We start from the raw sequence: 19,584 nt of genomic DNA, 5'->3' as shown, positions 1-19,584 counted from the left end.
AAAAGTATGTCAGTGTCATCAGGAAAATGTAGCCTTGCCTACTTAAACTAAGCCTAGTAAAAGTAAAAGTAGGCTACTCAATGCAAAAAAAATCATCTCATGTTAGAAACTCAAAATCAAAACAGCTCTCAAGTGTTTAGCTATTCATTTCAGCTCTACTTGTAGGCCTATGTGGTAGTTTAATATATAATAAAACATTTTATTTTATAAATTGTTTTGTTTGCAGACATCTTAATTTGAGAAGTACCGTTATTGTACTTTATTGGATTCTTCTGAACATGTAAGCAGTAGGCTACTGCAGGGCCAGGGATCAAACGACCAATAGTACCAATAGTCCTACTAAGTAGCAGCAATGCTGAGTTTGTCCACATGAGTACTTACTTATAATTGTTATTAAAGGTATGATTATTTGCTGATATGTATACCAAATTAGGCTATATGTATCATGATTTATAAAAAAAACAACAAGCAACTGTGTGTAAAATCAGACATTCAGCACCCCCATGTATGCCGAATGGAATGATCCTCTGTTTCATAACCACATTTTCAGATAATGTGATGATTCAACTGTGAATAGTAGTTAAATCAAGCTCGTTAGATTGAATAGTCGCCCATTGGGGGTCACCCTTAGGAGATATAGTTCAGCCTACATATAAATATACATCCAAGACACGTGCAATGATCACGTCATGCAACTGCTGAGTTAGGGAGCTGGCACCAATTTGGTCCAATTCAGGCACTGTAAAATGTTTTGTACGTAACACCTTCATCCACGAAGTAACTAGTCTAACGTTTGGTGTCACATGAATGTATTCAAATAAAAAGTAGGCCAACAATATTCATTTGAAATGTAGAGGCGTAGTTAAAGTAACATAAAATAAAGAAAGCCTAATCAAGATACCAACACCTCAACATTGTACTTAAGTACTGAACTTGAGTAGTTGTTTTTAGTAACTTTCAATTTCACTTATAATTTATCCCATTCTTTTATGCGTGTGGCAGCTTCAAGCTGCAATACTCTAATTAATTAATTCATTCTAATTTTTAAAGTTAAAATACCAAAGATTAAAACAACATTAACACATAGTTTCAAACATAATTCTAAACATTTCTCAGGTAAATGTTTTTGAATGTAGGCCTATCTGAAAAGTGTTTGTGACATTATTATCATTAGCATAGATAGTGAAAAGAAACTAAAATTGTAGGCCCACACCATCTCATGTACATTATACACACAAATACATCTCCAAATAATTAACCATATCAAAAACAAAATGTAAGTTCATAAAAAAATATAATAACAATTCCAGGTTCATAATATATAGCCTGCATTTTCCTACAGGTCTGAGAAACCACAACACAAAGATACCAGAATTACACCGGAAAACGGTGGACTTTCCTTTCAAATTCAAAGCTTAAACTTCCATGCGTTTTTCTTTTTTTTTTTTTTAGTTTTTTTATAATAAACGTGACTCTTACGTAATATTTGTACAAGAATAGGCTACCTGACTGATATTTATTTAGCGGGTAAATAAGTTCTAAAAAATAAAATCTGCCACAGTATACATGTAGTCTATTGTGACTACGTTTATCCTGTTACCCTGACTACCGTGGCTTTGGTTGATCATAATTAACATTTACCTCAGATTCCACTTTAGTCTTCAATTTGTAGCTAATTACAATGAAAGAAAATGCCACATCTGGCAATGAGGCATTTATTTTTTTAAACCTCAGTGCGGAAGTGGCTCTCATACTTCTGGTTACCTTGACTGATGTGGTCCACGCTCCAGTCGGGCAGAAAGCTGAGGGGGGTATTTGACATCAGCACGACCACGGAGCAGCTCTAAATCTCTGTCCGGAACCCTCATAATGCATGGGGGCAAGAGAGGACTGGTGGCTCCGCAGAACACTTTTCTGGAGAATATTGTCCGCCGCTCCAGTGGTGAGTCTTGTTCTGAAAGGAAAAACAAGAATTAAAAGATGTTGATCTTGCATGTCAATCAAGGTACCACACAGGGCTGCATGGGGCGCGGAAGTAAACCTGCAATGCTATTTCTATTTTATTTAATGTGAATCAGCAGCAACTGATACTTTCTGGTAATTTTTCACTTTTTACAACTACTCAACAATGAATATGCATACTGATGAATTATTCAAAACGTCTCTTGTCCCAATTCCCTGGATTAATAAATTAAAGTCCGTATAATAGTCTATTGGGATACCCCTGAAGACATATACATGCATACTCGTATCATTAGCTAGAGAAACAGGCAGGTTTACTGGTCTGTCCAAGTACATTTAAGCTTTTATAGCTCATTATATGATAATTTAAGGGCTACTCTATAACAATAAAAATTACATTAATATTTGATGAATTCTTCTGTTTTAGATCAAAGATTATAAAATACTTGAGTCGTGTTTTAGGAAGGGAATCTTTTTTTTGGGCTGATTCTTTTGATGTTTTCTAAGCCTGTGTGGGCTGGGCACTTGTATGTCTGTGCATGACACAATACATGACTAAACAAATATTAGTACAGCAGATCAATACAATACACATGATCAACCAGACGATGTGTATTTATTTTTACCTGAAACCCAAAAGTGGTCATGATGAGCTGCATGGTGAATTTTTAGCGTATTGATTTTTTTTTTAATTTCAAAACTCATATGAGCATCAACAGTGAGACAGTAAACATGCATTCTCATTCTTACAAAGGCCCTTTTAATTGTCTTTTAGGAGATGGATATTGTGATTTCTGTTTATGGTGACTCAGTTGCACTTCATGGTATTTTATTGCAGTGCCTATGTGCCATTAACTAGTGCATCGTTTTGCAGTGATCTTTGTTAGTATTTGTTGTTTATATTTCAGAAAGGTGATACTGTTATTGAAAAATTAATTTTGGATAGACAGTCTGCTTGGTCTCTAATAGCTTCCCAGTGAGAGTGAGGCTGAGGGTTTATTATAAGTACAGATGATGTACACAATGTCAGACAAACTAGTATAAAGAAAGATAATGCAACATGAATTAAATGTCTCACATTTGTAGAATATTTAAGACAGAAAAATCTGATTTTTTCAGACCCTGAAACACTGCAAACGGCTGCAGAGTAGATGCATTCATCATAAGAAAAACCCAAGTTTTAAGTTCAAGATAAACATGATGCTTTAAGTTTGTCCGTTTCAATGCTGCCTGTTAGATTGGACAAAATGTGCCCAGTCTTTTCTCTTGAGATGGCAGATCTAAACTGCTGTGAAGCCGGAGAACTATGCAGCTCCTCATCTATATTTAATTAACATTAAGGGTGGAACATAAACACTTTTATCAACAACTATTTCTGCCCAGTGACTCGTCTGATGACCACTGTTTTCTGCTGCTTTAAGTATTATTGATTCTGTTTCCATTATGGTTATTAAAACAATGTTAGGAGTGGTAAAACTGCAATATTTCAGGTATAGACTTATATTCTGTTTAGACTAAGGTTTTCTCTAATTCATGACACTGGTCAGCAGGATTTATAGGACACTGTAAATAAAATAAAAAAATCAAAATTGGAAAAATTAGTTGAGTTTCAAAGATGTTGCATAACTCCAGTTTTGATGATTGCAAGGATCCCCCAGCTTTTACTGACAAAAACCCTCAAAGACGTTGATCAACAGGTGCACTTTAGTCTGCAGGCTTGTTGTTAGTATTGACTAGTTTCGTATCAGACTGCTGTATTTTGTTGCAGAAACCAGTTTCCTGTTGGGAAATGCTCAGATCTTGGAGTGGCCTGTCGTTTACAGCAATGATGGATTCTGCAAGCTGTCTGGATATCACAGAGCAGAAGTCATGCACAGGAGTAGCACGTGCAAGTAAGACGCCTTTTGTTCTATAATGGCCTGTGCAAGAGCTTGCATCCATAAGTGAATATTGCACAGATCGGAGTGTGTAGATGCCTTTTCTTTTTCATATTGAATCTCAGCTCCAGCACCTCCAATATACCTTTATATGGTGAGCAGTGATATATCATATGAGTTTGTTTGACAGGAACTGTGTTCATTGATCAACAGAAAGAAAAAACTGTAAATGAGCCAGATTTTTGCCCCAACATCCGATTTCCACTTGTTGTCCCTGGCCAGATGTTAAAAAGACACCCCAAAATCTTACCTGATCTTTATATACATAAGAAATATATATCTCGGAAAGGTCAACTAAAGGTCAACTTTACCACATGGAAGTGGTAAAATTGGACAAACAGATGACCACGAGTAAAATACTATGATCTACAATGATCTTTCCGTTGTCAGTGTGACCACTGATTTGCAGCAACTACAATATAGATTTAAAGAAGAACAAGTATCCAACCCTCTGCCCTTCTTTCCCCATGATCAACACGCTTCATTTTTGCTTCTTGTTGTTCTTTCTCCCTTACCTTGCAGTTTCATGTATGGTGACCTGACTGATAAGAAGACTATAGAAAGCATCAGACAGACATTTGATAACTATGAGTCCAACTTCTATGAGGTGCTGCTCTATACAAAGAATAGTGAGTATTCCTATTGAACCCTATGTTTTTACTAATATTAATAATGCATGATGACATTTACTCTTCTTTGTCCCATTTCTTTATATCCATTTGTGCTCTCTTAAAACTCTTCTTTGAATTGTTTTCTACAGGAACACCGATATGGCTCTACATGCAGGTAGCTCCAATCAGAAATGAGAATAACAAGGTGGTGCTTTTCCTCTGTACCTTCAGAGACATTACGCTCTTTAAACAGCCGATTGAAGATGAAGCAACTAAAGGTTAGACAGTTCATGTTGTTGTATGTAGACCAAATAGTTTCAACTGGACTGCATTCAGTATTTCAGTGAAGGCGGGATGTTGGAGGAGCTTTATTTTTTACACACTAAAAAGGGTTAGCACATTTACATCAAATTAAGATCAAATTATTGTCAAGTGAATGCCTCATTAAGGTCAAATCAAAGCTCAAATTTACCCAATGAGACCATGGTGGGCTCAGCGCAGCCGAAAGTCTTGAACACACATGGCTGTGACTAAACAGACATTTGTTTCTTGATATGTAACATACAACTGTCCAGGTGTTGTGTGTGCGGGTCAGTGAACACTGGTCTCTGTGGGTGCCATGTCCCAGAGGGATTAAGTGTGCCACTAAGACTTTTACATCAGCAGAAACAGCGGACACTCAGACCACATGGGAATGGTAAATGTATGAAAATACTGATTAGACACAGAGGGAAAAAAACTCATAAATCAGTCCCCAACCAGCTGAAAAAATGTGACTGCTTTTACAGTGATGTAAGTGCAGTGAGGGAGTGCAGTTAAAGTCTTCCAGGATGACGCATTCTCACACAATTGTAGAGTTTGGAAAAATTACTTCTCTCTAAACTGAAGATATCTTGTAAACCTACCTGTATGATTGTTGACGCTGGAGTAAAGACATTATTTGCCACTATATATTTTATTGTCATTGGCAATATTAAAAAGCAACAGTTCTGCATTGTTTGTTAAACGGAAAGCTGGTCAATTTTATGTGAGAATTCGTATTTGTGCTGCATGCCTGCATAAAATTGTCTTTGTCTCGGAGCAGGATGGATGAAGTTTGCCAGACTAACACGGGCACTGACCAACAATCGCAACGTGGTGCAGCAGTTAGCACCGCTGAGCAAGACTGAGGTCAGCCAACGGCCCTCCAGACTGGCTGAGGTGAGCAGCGTCCAGGTCTAAAATTGAGTACAATAGAATTGTTTGTTTTTCCAATACTGCTAGTTAGTTAAATTAAGAAAGTGCCTTAAAGATAAAATATCTAGTCTATAAATTCCCAATGTAAAGGAACATTTCACCCTGAAGTTATTTACAGACATTTATAAAGATAAGGTTCCACAACTTAATGATGAGACTACTGTTCCTTGAGGCACTTCACATGTGACTCTGTCTGTACTCATGATGTTAAATATTCCTTCTGAATGAAAGGCTCTCCAGCTGGGATCGGACATCCTCCCTCAATACAAACAGGAAGCCCCCAAGACCCCTCCACACATCATCCTCCACTACTGCACCTTCAAGACCACCTGGGACTGGATCATCCTCATTTTGACCTTCTACACTGCCATCATGGTGCCCTATAATGTCTCCTTCAAGACCAAGCAGAACAATTTGGCATGGCTGGTGGTGGACAGCATTGTGGACGTGGTCTTCCTGATTGACATTGTGCTTAACTTCCACACCACATTTGTGGGTCCCGCTGGGGAGGTCATTTCAGACGCAAAGCTCATCCGAATGAATTACCTGAAGACGTGGTTCGTCATTGACCTGCTGTCCTGTTTGCCCTACGACATCATTAACGCCTTTGAACATGTAGATGAGGTGAGTGAATTTGTATTAATTGTATTGCTAAAATGGCAGATAGGTTTCTCCTTAACGCTGCATATAAATATCCAATCATTTCTTCTATGAAGGATGTCATCACATCTGGTTCTCGATCAAGCCATCTCCGCGAGTCTTCAATTTTCCACAGGAATACCACACGAACAGAAGATCATGTACTCCCAGTAAGGAAACCCATGTTATTTTCTTTACTGTTTTTCATATTGACAATGGAACAAATGACTACATGTAATGTTAAGAGAGTCGCTTAGCGACTAGTTGGTGAACATAGATATAAAGGCTTTTGTTTTTATTTTGAACTTTTAGAGTGGGAAAATGGCTTTGTACAACAAAGTTTGAACAACAATCTCTTTTGCAATTGTTGACCTATTCAAATTGCTTGTTTTGTTCAGCCAACAGTCTAATCTCCAAAGATATTCAGTTCATAATTATAGAAGAACTCATATAATATTCACGTTTAAAAATGTGTACATCATGTTTACAAGTACATCTTTGTGGCTTAAATGATCACCTAAGTATTTGCTGTTTAGTTTGACTCACTTCTTTCTCCTGTTTCTCACTGTAGGGTCTCAGCAGCCTGTTCAGCTCCCTGAAGGTGATCCGCCTGCTCAGGTTGGGCCGCGTGGCCCGGAAGTTGGACCACTACCTGGAGTACGGAGCAGCCGTTCTGGTTCTGCTGGTGTGTGTCTTCGGTCTGGTGGCCCACTGGCTGGCCTGCATTTGGTACAGCATCGGGGACTACGAGGTCATCGATGAGGCCACCAACACCATTAAGACAGACAGCTGGCTCTACCAGCTGGCTCTGAGCATCGGAACTCCTTACCGCTACAACGCAGTGGTACAGGACAGTGGGAGGGGGGGCCCAACAAGGACACGTTGTACATTTCTTCCCTCTACTTCACTATGACGAGTCTCACCACCATCGGATTTGGCAACATCGCTCCGGCCACAGATGGAGAGAAGATTTTCTCCGTGGCTATGATGATGGTGGGCTGTAAGTACTTACTCCCTTTCCTACATTAAGCCCTGTGTTCCAAACATTTCTATAAAATCTCAAGAAGTATTTAATTGCATAACTGTGATCTTTTCTGAATCACACATTAGAAAACAACGATTGTAATATTACATAAATAATATCCTATTATTACTGTTCTTGGTACGAGTGGTGATTAATGGAGCAATAAATGGAGCTGTCTAATACAGATTCACACAAGCTCTTTCTATAACACAAACACACATATTTAAACAGCTCCTGATTAACACAAGGCCTCTCCAATCATCTTCCAAGCCTCTGACAAATAGCACAAATCCTGAATTTATCAATTGCAAGTGGGCCGTTTGTCAGGAAAATTACAGCAAAGCTTTTCAAACCAGCTTAAATCAAAGTGACTTCTCTTATTTTTTTCTTTAATGGACATGAAGTACAAACATGACAGTCCAAATAAATCTGCGCAGAGGACAAACGCAGAGCAGCTCCACTTTTATTTCAGTGGTGTGCTGAAACACAAAATTAAAAAGGTTGCAACAGACTCAGGATTGTGCGCTCTCGCTTCACTAGAAAAAGGTGTGCGTTGTCACTGACATACCAATTTCTACTGGCAAATGCCACTTGTCTAAATGGAATATGACTTGTGTTCCCGATCTCTGTACAGCAGACAAAACATGCATCCTTTGACGCCGTTTCCATTCCGTTCATGCATTCATCCATTTATAATATGTCACCACAACCTTGCATGAGTTGAAACAATCTGGATGAATTTACTTACGTGCTAGATACTATAATGTGCTCCACAGGCTGGTTGTCTGCCAGTAAAGTAACATATGGTGATCATTGTACAGGTTTCAAGTAAAGTTTAAGCCTCAGTTTGATCACACATAGCAATGATTAATCGATTGGTTTTCAATTAATCTGCAATTATTTTGATAATCGATTAAATCGGTGATGAGTAGTTTCTTTAAGAAAAGAAAAACTAAATTGTCTGATTACAGCTCTAAATAATTTAACAAATATTTTCTTGTTTCTTTACTCTATGACAATAAACTAAATATATTTGAGTTGTGGACAAATCAAGACATTTAAGGACGTCATCTTGGGCTTTTGGAAACACTGATGGACATTTTTGCCAGTTTCTACCTTTTTATAGACCAAACAACTAATCGATTAATCAAGAATATCATCGACAGATGAATTGAAAATAAAAAAATCTTTAGTTGCAGCCCTGTGTTGTATGCCAAGTTGGATAATGACTTGATGTAGTTTGCACGTTTTGTTATCAGAAACGACTAAAGGCAACAACACGAAACAGCACATAAATCACATATTGACATGTGCACTCACAGATGTCATTTTAAATCTTAAAAACAGAAATTCATATAATTTAAAAATATTCTTCACCCTCGTCAGTATTCAGTAGTTTACAGTCCCTCTTGACTCTGGTTGTGTAATTCACATTTAGCTGCAGCCTCGGTGTTTGAACCACTGTGGAGCGTTTACGCCTCGGCTTTGTCGATAATAAAAAGTGACATGTCCAGCGCCCATCACAGCCTGCTCTATGGGGGTCTGAATGTTGGCCTTCACTTACCTCTACCAGAAAACATGATCTTTGTGTTGATTCCCTTGTACTTAAATTATCGTTAACCCTTTTATGATTTAAATAATTTGTTTAAACTCAAGGAATACATGTCTTTGTCACTGAAGCTTAATGAAAAATACTAGGGACACATAACTATTTTCATGCAGTAAACTAATGTAAACTGTGACGGTGAGTCCAAGTAAAAAGCCATTATCTCAACCAACCATGATGCAGTATTTTTTCAATTCTGCACATTTTATGGTTTTGATTTAAGATCTGGGGGGACTGACGGTTTTGGATGATACACAACTGTAAACTGGATGAAGATCAAGCTTTTTTTGTAAAGACTTGTGTGAACTTAAGCATGTTATATAACACTATTGGCGTCTACACTGTTGTTCAGTGTCATATTTCTGACTTTGCATTAAAAAACAACTGGTAATTTAGAGAGTGATTAACATTAAATAAACCTAATCTCATCTACCCCAAATGTTTCATTCACAAAAATGCGTCTTTTCACTTTAAAAATTGATTTGATTACGTGACATTATATCTAAAGATAAACCATGCCTCATTGAAATATCTTTGAACCGCTTTATAAAAATAGAAATCTATTTTTATGCAGGGGTCTGTATTATTTTCATCACACTGCAGTTACAGTAATAGCTTCACCTTCACTGCTTCCACTGTCAGCCTTTGCTTACAGTTCCTCCGTCACGACTCGTCTTCCTTCCCTAACCTTTGGCCCACCCCTCTAAAACAGCATGTAAAGTGATGCAATAAAAAAATGAGGGAAACACAAACTGACAGCCACGCTTCAAGGCCTGTACTTCCAAAACTAAACGGCCATTATTCTGGTGGTGTTTCGATCACTAAGATCACTCAGTCACACTGAAGTGTCGGGTTCAATTACAGCCGATAAATCTTCAGCTACAGATACAGTAATTATGTGAGAGTAGATGAAGAAAGAGAGAGTTTGCCTGCAGGCTCGAGTGTAGTAAAAAGGACAATGAGCCATCACATTAGATATGTATCCTAACCTCTCTGATCATGCTGTGGCGACTGGAGACGACGCTTTCCTCTCGAGTGGGTAAAACCTCACGATACGAGATGCTGACTGACTCTTTGAGGTCACTACAGCACAGAACTCTTACTCAGGAAATGTGCATTATGAATATATATATATATATATATATATATATATATATATATATATACAACACACACACACATACACATACACACACAATACAAATGCTCAATCCACCACTCAGTACCCTTAACAGGAAATCATATATGAAAATTGGAAGTGCACACTATTTTATTCTTCTTAAACACCAGCCTTTTAAAAAGTTGTAAGTTTTTTGATAATCATTTCATGTATTGGGCTTTACAGGATTAAAAATCTATTTATGAGAAAAATAATATTTTGTAATTAAGATATTTTTGATAGATTAAATACATAGTTTTAAAGAGTAAAAACCCCTTAACTGTTCCTAAAAACAGGAAAACCATCCCTTAATTTCCCTTAACATCCCTAAATTGATTTTTTTCCATGTTCAGGGTGAACTACATAATTTCTACAACAATTGAAATATAAATATTGTTAAGGATTTTTCATCCCCTTAAACTTCCTTTAAAACATGCATTTCATCTGTTAATACTTAAATGTGTAATAATCCATTAATTGGCACAATTAAACAGATTTAGGTGAAATACCAGAATACAAATAAATTGGATACATTTTGACCTGAAAACATTTCAGAACCTTCAAGTGAACCAAACTCTGAAATTAAACATATTGTTTCTCATGTTAAATGAATCAGCCCTGCATGTCGGTATGTTTGGAAGGCGGCTTTGTTTTTACCTCTGAATCACAAGACTCCACTCTTAATCTTCTGTTTTAGCGCTGTTGTATGCAACCATCTTTGGAAATGTCACCACCATCTTCCAGCAGATGTACACCAACACGAACCGCTACCATGAGATGCTCAACAACGTGCGCGACTTCCTGCAGCTTTATCAGATTCCCAAAGGTCTGAGTGAGAGGGTCATGGACTTCATTGTCTCCACCTGGGCCATGTCTAAGGGCATTGACACAGATAAGGTATTACTGTTACAGTCGTTGGAGTTCATGACAGCTTATCCATTGGTAAACTCTGAAATGCTTTCTCCTTATACTTATAATGTACCACATATATACTGTAACTAAAACGTTGAGTGGAAATAGTGTATTCTTACCACAATGTACTGATAGTAGTGCATGCATGTGCTTTTAAGTCCAAAGTTAAACTGATACAAAGCTTTGTTGCTGGCTGTCAAAAAGAAAGAATGCTATCATTTTAAACAGTATCATTAAAAATGTATGGGCAGGGTCGACAGGTAGACCTGTGCATCACTGTGGACAATAATGAGTCTCAAAGGTCACAGCAGGGCGCCTGGATAGCTCAGTTGGTAGAGCAGTAGAGTAATATTTACTAACATAATTATTGTGGCTGACTTCACATTGTTGCGAGGATTGTATTTGTAATGCAAATATGTGGTGGGATGAAGATTTACAAAATTATTCATCTGCATTCTACTCAAAATTGAATGTACTAACAACACTGTCCATGATAAGGCTTCTTTCTTTTAATACATTTTCATCTTAAAATATTATTATTATAGATTGGTTATGCTAATATGGCCAATTTAGACCATCTACAAAAATACCTTGCTGAATGTTCCTCTACGTTCACCAGAGAGTTGCTAACTGTCTGCTTCAGGTGCCTGGTAGTTAGTCAACAGAATGTTCATCAAAGCTTATTAGAACGTTTTCATTTAAACAGCAGAAAACCAAAGAGACAGTTATTGCCAGAAACATGGACTGCACTAATTTACTGAACAATTTGAAAGATGTTATAATAAATAATAAGAAGAAATTCCACAGTGGCTTCTGGATGCTCGAGGTGCAAGACATGACCAGGTGTCAATTAGGGATGCTCGATTATGGAAGAAATGGTAATCACAATTATTTTGGTCAATACTGAAATCACATGGCCAGGTTGGTTCAGTGGGTAGAGCAGGCGCACATATACAGCGCCTTTTTTGCTGCATGTCATTCCCCCCCTTCATGTCTTTAGCTGTCCTATCAAAACAAAAGGCCTAAAATTCCCCAAAAGAATCTTAAAAAAAAAAAAAATGGTCACAGCAGATCACCGAGAGCACTCAACACTCAAGGTGCACTGGAACTTGCTGAGAAATGGCCTAAGTACCAGCAGATTGATGAATTAAGGAAAAACACCCTGAGAAAGGCAAGTGTTTGTTGGTGTATATTTTATAATGTATAAGCCCATATTTATCAAAGGTTTCTGTGTTTAAGCCTCCACCTAAGACTCAAGTCTTGATTTTTATACCACATCCTACCCACGGATAAGGGCATATTTCCACCTTTTTAAAATGACTTACTTATTACTTTTGGCTGGACTGCTTTAGACAATGTTATATTTACATGCTCTGGTATCTCACCACCATCTTTCTCAGGTTTTATCAATTTGTCCTAAAGACATGCGAGCGGATATCTGCGTCCACCTCAACCGGCAGGTGTTCAACGACCACCCGGCGTTTCGTCTGGCGAGTGACGGCTGTCTGCGTTCTCTGGCAGTGGAGTTTCAGACGACACACTGTGCACCTGGAGACCTCATCTTCCATATCGGAGAGAGCGTCGACACCCTCTGCTTTGTCGTCTCCGGCTCACTAGAAGTCATCCAGGATGATGAGGTCATCGCAATACTAGGTAGGCCTAATCTAACGCAATAATATGTAATAAACCTGGTCAAGTCGTTTGTCTGTGTAGATCAATCTAGGGAAAAGATACATTTGTCATCCAGCAGTGAACATTCCCCATTCAGATTTACAGGCTGAATATGGTCATTTTTATTCCTGTTATAAGTTTTCTCTTTCACTGAAAGCTCTTTGTATGCTTTATTTCCACAATTCCTGTTGACTGTTATGTCCCCTAAAAGAAAAATGTCCAATGAGATGTTTGTGTCAAAGAATTCAACACTTTCTGCCGGTTATAAACACGGTGATCATGTCCGGCTCCATCCAGGTAAAGGTGATGTGTTTGGAGACGTGTTCTGGAAAGAGACCACGCCGGCCCGGTCTTGTGCAAATGTCCGAGCTTTGACTTACTGCGATCTGCACGTCATCAGGAGAGACGCTCTGATGAGGGTGCTGGAGTTTTACACAGCGTTCGCCAACACGTTCTCCCGCAACCTCATTCTCACATGCAATCTACGAAAACGGGTAAAATTGACTCTTATCGTTTTTTTCTTTCCAGTGAGTTTTCAGTGTAAAGTATAGGCTGTTGGTTTCTTTAAGGAGCTGTGTGTAGAATTTAGTGGCATCTAGCAACAAGGTTGCAGACTGCAGCCAACGGAATACCCCTGCCCTCACCCCTCATCTGCCAAGTGTACAGTAAAACCTATGGTGGCCTTCAGGTAACTTATAAAACACAAAAGGCTCTCTCTAGATCCAGCGATTGGTTGGTCTGTTCTATACTTCTGTACAAATATGGTGGTGCAACATGGCGGACTCTGTGTAAGAGGAGCCACTTCCTATGTATAGATATGTTTCAGATGATTATGCACCAATACAAACATAATTGTGGATATTATATTTGATTTCTGAAAACATATCCCCCTAAATCACACCACACTGCTGATTTAAGGTTAAAAGAAGTAAACCATAGAAAGACTTTTGTGAATATTTGTTAGGGAATTTTAATACATTTGTTAAAGAGTAGAAGGTGTAACATGAAAAAGTGTCCCCAGTGCATTACCTGATCAGCACCTTAAACCCTTGGACTACAAAAGGTGCCCTGCAGTTACATAGTGTTTACAAGTGGTGACCAAACACAGAACTTTATTTTAACTAACATGCCAGATATGTTTTGCTGAAATTTGGGTGCATTTATTAGATCAATGATGCAGCCATAAAAAAACATGGAGTCGTGGGTTTGAATATTTCACAGTGTAAACATCATAAAGCTTCAATAAAGACTTGCAACAACTTGATACAGAACATAGGATACCGTCATACAGTGTGGAATGGCAAAATGTTAAGCTTCTTAGGTATAACAAAGGGAAATTGTATCGTAATGGAGTTTGTTAATCTTCTGTCCTTACTCCTAAAATAACAAACCCACCAACTTGAGATAACTGTGCACATGCAACAATAACATTTCAGAAGCTTATTTGGCAAGGGCTATCACTAAAATAGATATTCTCTGAGTACAAACTAAGAATACTTAATATTTGATAGACCTTCTCCCGGATACACATTTCATTAAGGCATTGAGATCCATTACTTTCCCGTCTTGATAGTAAGTTGCTCATATATCGCTGTAATGTAAGCCTATGGGATGAACATCACATACATTCTTAATGAATATTATCTTTAAAGTCAAACTGGTCAAATGTGGTGCGTTGTGCTCTTTGTTCAGAACTGCCTTATATGAAATAGAAATACTTCTGAGGTACAGTCGATAGTTATCAATTAGAATTCATAAAAGGAATGTAACAGACTTATATTTACTTATAATATATAATCTCTGTATCTAGAAAAGTTCAGAATTAGAACTGTGCCTCAAGTTAATGAAGCAAACAGTCATACAGTACCTTAACAGTGTGTTTACAGAAACATGCAGGTTTATAATGAATATATAATGTTCTTAAGTAACTAATGTCCTTTACATGTCCTGACTCTTCTAGTTAGTTAAAGCTCCAATTAGAAGAGGTTTTACTGTATGTAATAATACTGAAATCATACAGTTAGTGAAGCAGCTCTAAATCTAAACAATTTTAAAGCAAATTGGGGCTACATGTTAAAAGATTTATGGCTTGTACTTAAAATGCATTCAATGAAAACAAAGCCATCTATTATTCATTTGAGCAGCTTTAGAAACTGTTTGTGCTGCATAAGTTTAAAATGTACTCGCTGCCCCTTTTCACTGTTAGTTTGTACTTGGTTAACCTGCATGCATGTGCAGCTAAACCGCACATGCTAAAAGGTGTAAAAAAAAAGCCAAAAAAAAGTGTTAAATCCATACAGCAGTGCCTGAAAATTATTATTGAAATGCATTTGCTTTATTTTTTATCAGTAATGTATTGTACAGCAACATTTTTAACCCTTCAGATTTTTTTTTGTTGCATTTTGTGAAGCTGATTTGTTTAAATGGGTTTTTTTTACCATAAAAATGCTCTAGAGCTTTTGGGGATAATTGGCCATGGGCAATTAAATCAAGATTAGACTGTAAAACTTTCAGTAATAGAGGTTTTCTCTCTCATTGTGGCTTTAAACTTAAATTCTATGAAAGGTAGTGTCAGACAAACCAACAGATGAGCTAAATGTTGATATAATTTTCAAAACATGTGTTATTGTATTTATAGTTACTAACATGGTTTATTCAACATTACAGATTTAATTTGTAGAAGTTGCATCAACCTTCTTTCTTTGAGAGAAGTGAGAAACACTCAGGGCTGAGATATCGCTCCATTACTTAATTACTGCTCCATTAACAGTTTCCCTCATGCATAGCTGCTTTTAAGTCTTGTATTTCAACATAAATAGAAGGTCTGGATGGTTGCTTTAAAGCTGCATTGTACATTCTTTCATCCAAGTAGAAATGTTGCCTCGTGTAAATATCCTACAGCCCTTTCCTCACGCACAGATTCTCTCTCTTGCAGGTAATCTTTAGAAAGATTGCAGATGTGAAGAAGGAGCAGGAGCGCCAGAGGAACGAGGTGACACTCTCCATTCCTGAAGACCACCCAGTTCGCAAGCTGTTCCAGAGGTTCAGACAGCAGAGAGACACCCAAACACAGGGAGAGTCTCCTACTTACTTTGATCATAACTGTGTGCAGGTGGAGCCGCAGCGCCACCATCACTCCGACTCAAACTCGTACACGCAGTGTCAGTCTGTATCTTCTCAGCAGCAGGAGTACAGCTCCACGGTGCAGAATAACGCACCGTGCACAGGAGGAGGGAATACAGGCAGCGGCTGCAGCATGGCTGCACCTCCACAAGCATTTGTCCACATTGAGACATCAGAGCAAAGCTGCACACAAGAGACTGGGGAGTCTATAGCAAGGCCTTGTGCAGAGAGCCAGCTTTGTGAGAGGGTCAACAGCCCTGTACAGGGCAGTGGTGTGGGTGCAGAGGGAGCTGTAGGTGGCGTTACCAGCAGCAGAGGTGCACGAGGATGGGCAAAGTTTAGAAACGCCGCTTCTGCTTCACCACCGCCTCCCGTTGTCGAGCCAGAAAAAGAGCCGCCGACAGCAGAAGAGTGGCCAAAAGAATCCCAGTCCTCAGAACAGTTGGCAGCCGCCAGTAAGAACCAGGATTCGGAGGAAAGTGGAGAGACGGGGAGCACGGAGGGGGTAAACGGTGCCGGAGAGGCCGGTGACCAAATAAGCGCCATGCACAAAACTGACTCCTGTGACAGTGGTATCACAAAGAGCGATCTACGCATCGACCGAGCCGGGGATTCAAGAAGCTCCTTTGAAAGAAGCCCGATGGAGAAGAGCCCGATGGAGAGAAACCCGTTTGAGCACAGTCTTGTGGTGGACTCCCTCAAACAGTCGTTTGTTCAGCCGTTGCCTGAACAAACACTCCTTCAAGCCACCCTGCTCGAGGCAAAGCTGGAGCTGAAGGGAGACATTCAGAATCTGAGCGGTCGCCTGTCGGTCCTTGAGTCTCAGGTAAACGAGATCCTCAGGCTCCTGTCGATAAAAAGAAGACTCTCTCTGCCACCGACTTCTTCCCCGAGGGGCAGAGTGAGAAATCAAGACTCAGTCGCTGCCGCCAAGCGGGTCACACCGAAACAAGACGATGGCCCTTTTTGAATTGACTGATTTCAAAACCCAGCCCCTGGTTGCATGCAGAAACCCCTACTTATTGTTACCTAAGCACTACAAAAACCCAGGGATTTTTCTAATAGTCTTTGACTTATGAGGCACTTTTTTTTTTTTAAGATTATTTTTGGGGGCTTTTCCGCCTTTTATTAGATAGGACAGCTAGGCGAGAAAGAGGAGAAAAAAAGGGTAGAGAGAAAGGGAAGACATGCAGGGAACCGTCACTGTAGACTATATTTGAGAATGCCCAACAAACAGTAACAATTATTGAACAAACAATTAAAAAACACTTTTTGTGATACTATTGCTAGGAAATTAGTACATTTTAGAAGCATTATAAACAGTGTAGAGCGACGTATCGGATACTCTGATGAAGGCTTTTGTTGAAACATCTGAGTCTGATAGGAGCTGATGTCAAGTCACTTTTTTTCTTTTCTTTTTACATATAAAAACAAATTTTGAGTTCAGTTTGAGTTTCATAATCTTCTTGCTCTTTTTTTCTGAATGTTAATTTACAGTTTTTGGCAGAACACTTGACCAAAGGGGTAAAAGTGAGAGGGTTCACCTGTCATAACTTTTCATAATAATTTAAACAACTTTGACAGACTGGAGCTCATTAACCATTCCACATGCACCATGTATGTTAAATAAATGTCTCCCTTTAGTTATTAATTGTCAGGTAATAATATGTGCCTTACAATAATAAAGCCTCTTTAAGGACTGTTTTGATGAGACATAATCAAAAATCTTTACTATTTTTGTGCACATGTTTTATAATAGAAACAATAACCCTGTTTGAGTTTTACCCCTTTTTGAAGGATCATGGATGGATTTTCTCATTTGAATCACTGCACTATGTATTCTTTTTATGAAATGTTTAGAATCTATTTAAATTGCGTTGAGCTTTTCTTCCCTTGTTTGTGAAATAGGAATTCAATAATGGTATTTTAATAATATATTTTAATTGTTAACTATCATTATCTCCATTTTCTTTTAAAATATTTCTTTTACTTACTATATTTCAACATGAAATGAAACTGTACATTCCCCCCTGTAACTATATGTCTTGCTCAGGTGTATTTGCTCGAACGATGAATTTCAGTATTTATTTCAGTATGAATTAATATTTATCTTTGTCTACTTGTAAGATGATATAGTTATGCAAATCCTGGCTTTGGATTGAAGAAGATTTTAAATGACGGGTTATTGTACACACTGCTATGTAACTCTAAAAGAACCAGAACGGTACATGGGAATGCAAATATTTGCATTTTCTTCATTCGGTTTGGATAAGAATAATGTACATTAACAAACAGCATGGTTACAATTTTAGTTCATGATGTTTTCTAATATTCTGTGGGACTGCGAATCATGTCAGTATGAACTGTGAGGATGTAAGCATGTAACTTTTAGTCGATTCAGTGCATCTATTTCAAATAAGATGCATAAATGACATTGCATGCATACAGGGAACCTGTCAACAGTGAAATGAATAATGAAAACTGATTCCTGCTCGCCATCTGGTGTTTAGTCTCCTCTGTTATGCAACTAAAGTAAGTCACCCACCCAGGTGTTTATATAAATGTGGCTAATTGGACCTTTTCCACGACTAATGGTCCGTTCACGTCACCTAGGACTATCAGGGACCGCCCCCATGATTACGTTGTTTTTCCGACTGCCACCAGCTGTTGGCCGTGGCCTAGAGCATCAGGTGTGTGAAAACATGGAGGCCCCAATAACAAAGGACACCCCAAAGCTCTTCAATCACGCTTTACTTTCCTCGCTACAGTTTGTACAAGAGCTTAAAACATGGCCTACTTGAATTGGTTTACTTGTTACTGGCAATAGAACACAACTTTTATAACTAATTTAAGTTACTCAGTGGACGACTAAAACCTAAATCGATAACATATTGTGGACGTTGGTAAAATATATTGCATGCAGGAATTTTCTCTGTTTAGGAGAAGTTTATAACCATTCAACACATTGGAACGATCGTTGGCCGTGTTCCTGTACGTCAGCTGTCAACAAGTCACCAACTGAGAAACTGTTAGACAATCTAGCCCCAGTTTCCCGCCTCTGATTCCCACGTGAAGTGACGAGAATGATGACGTTTTCACCGGGAAAATGTTTTTCCGATGCCCATGTGTGTGTGTGTGTGTGGTTAGACTGAGTGATTGACATCTTCCTGAGTCCACTGTTAGTGTTGTTGCACCTGTTAGGGCGGGACAAATGACACCTTTGTCACCCTTATTGGTAGAAAGAATAATAAGTTCCCACCAAAGTTTCGGCCCACCTTCAACCTGTAAAGCGTCTATTCAGCCAGAATAACTGAAAACACCTGTGTGGGTGTTCAGAGGCTTTAATGTAGAGGTGCAACAATGAAATTGATTAGTTGTCAACTATTAAATTAATCGCCAACTATTTTGATTAAATCGATTAATCAGTTTGAGTCATGTTTTTTATTTTTAAAAAAGAAAGATTTTTCTGATTCCAGCTTCTAAAATGTGAATATTTTGTAGTTTTTCCTCTCCTCTGTGACAGTAAACTGAATATCTTTGAGTTGTGGACAATACAAGACATTTGAGGACATCATCTTGGGATTTGGAAAACATTTTTCACCATGTTTTGACATTTTTATAGATCAAGCAACAAACTGAGAATATAATTAAAAGATTAATTGACTATGGAAATAATCGTTAGTTGCAGCCGTACTTTAATGTGA

General features: G+C 38.3%; 1 protein-coding gene across 1 annotated transcript; it reads left to right on the top strand.

Annotated features, from left to right (window-relative positions):
* The first annotated feature begins 1,770 nt into the window (after positions 1-1,770).
* LOC116706549 (potassium voltage-gated channel subfamily H member 5-like) lies at positions 1,771-19,088 on the top strand. Its single transcript, XM_032543457.1, is given in 13 exon segments — positions 1,771-1,942; positions 3,731-3,854; positions 4,422-4,528; positions 4,660-4,788; positions 5,595-5,710; positions 5,978-6,370; positions 6,463-6,555; positions 6,957-7,221; positions 7,224-7,385; positions 10,872-11,071; positions 12,487-12,739; positions 13,055-13,251; positions 15,693-19,088. Coding segments are annotated over 13 exon segments (3,270 nt in total). The 5' UTR covers positions 1,771-1,869; the 3' UTR covers positions 16,851-19,088.
* The last annotated feature ends 496 nt before the right edge of the window (positions 19,089-19,584 follow it).

Source organism: Etheostoma spectabile, chromosome 18 (assembly GCF_008692095.1).
Source record: "Etheostoma spectabile isolate EspeVRDwgs_2016 chromosome 18, UIUC_Espe_1.0, whole genome shotgun sequence".
NCBI classification, from domain to species: Eukaryota; Metazoa; Chordata; class Actinopteri; order Perciformes; family Percidae; genus Etheostoma; species Etheostoma spectabile.
Note: the sequence above shows the minus strand (reverse complement) of the source record. Positions and strands in the feature narration are given on the sequence as shown.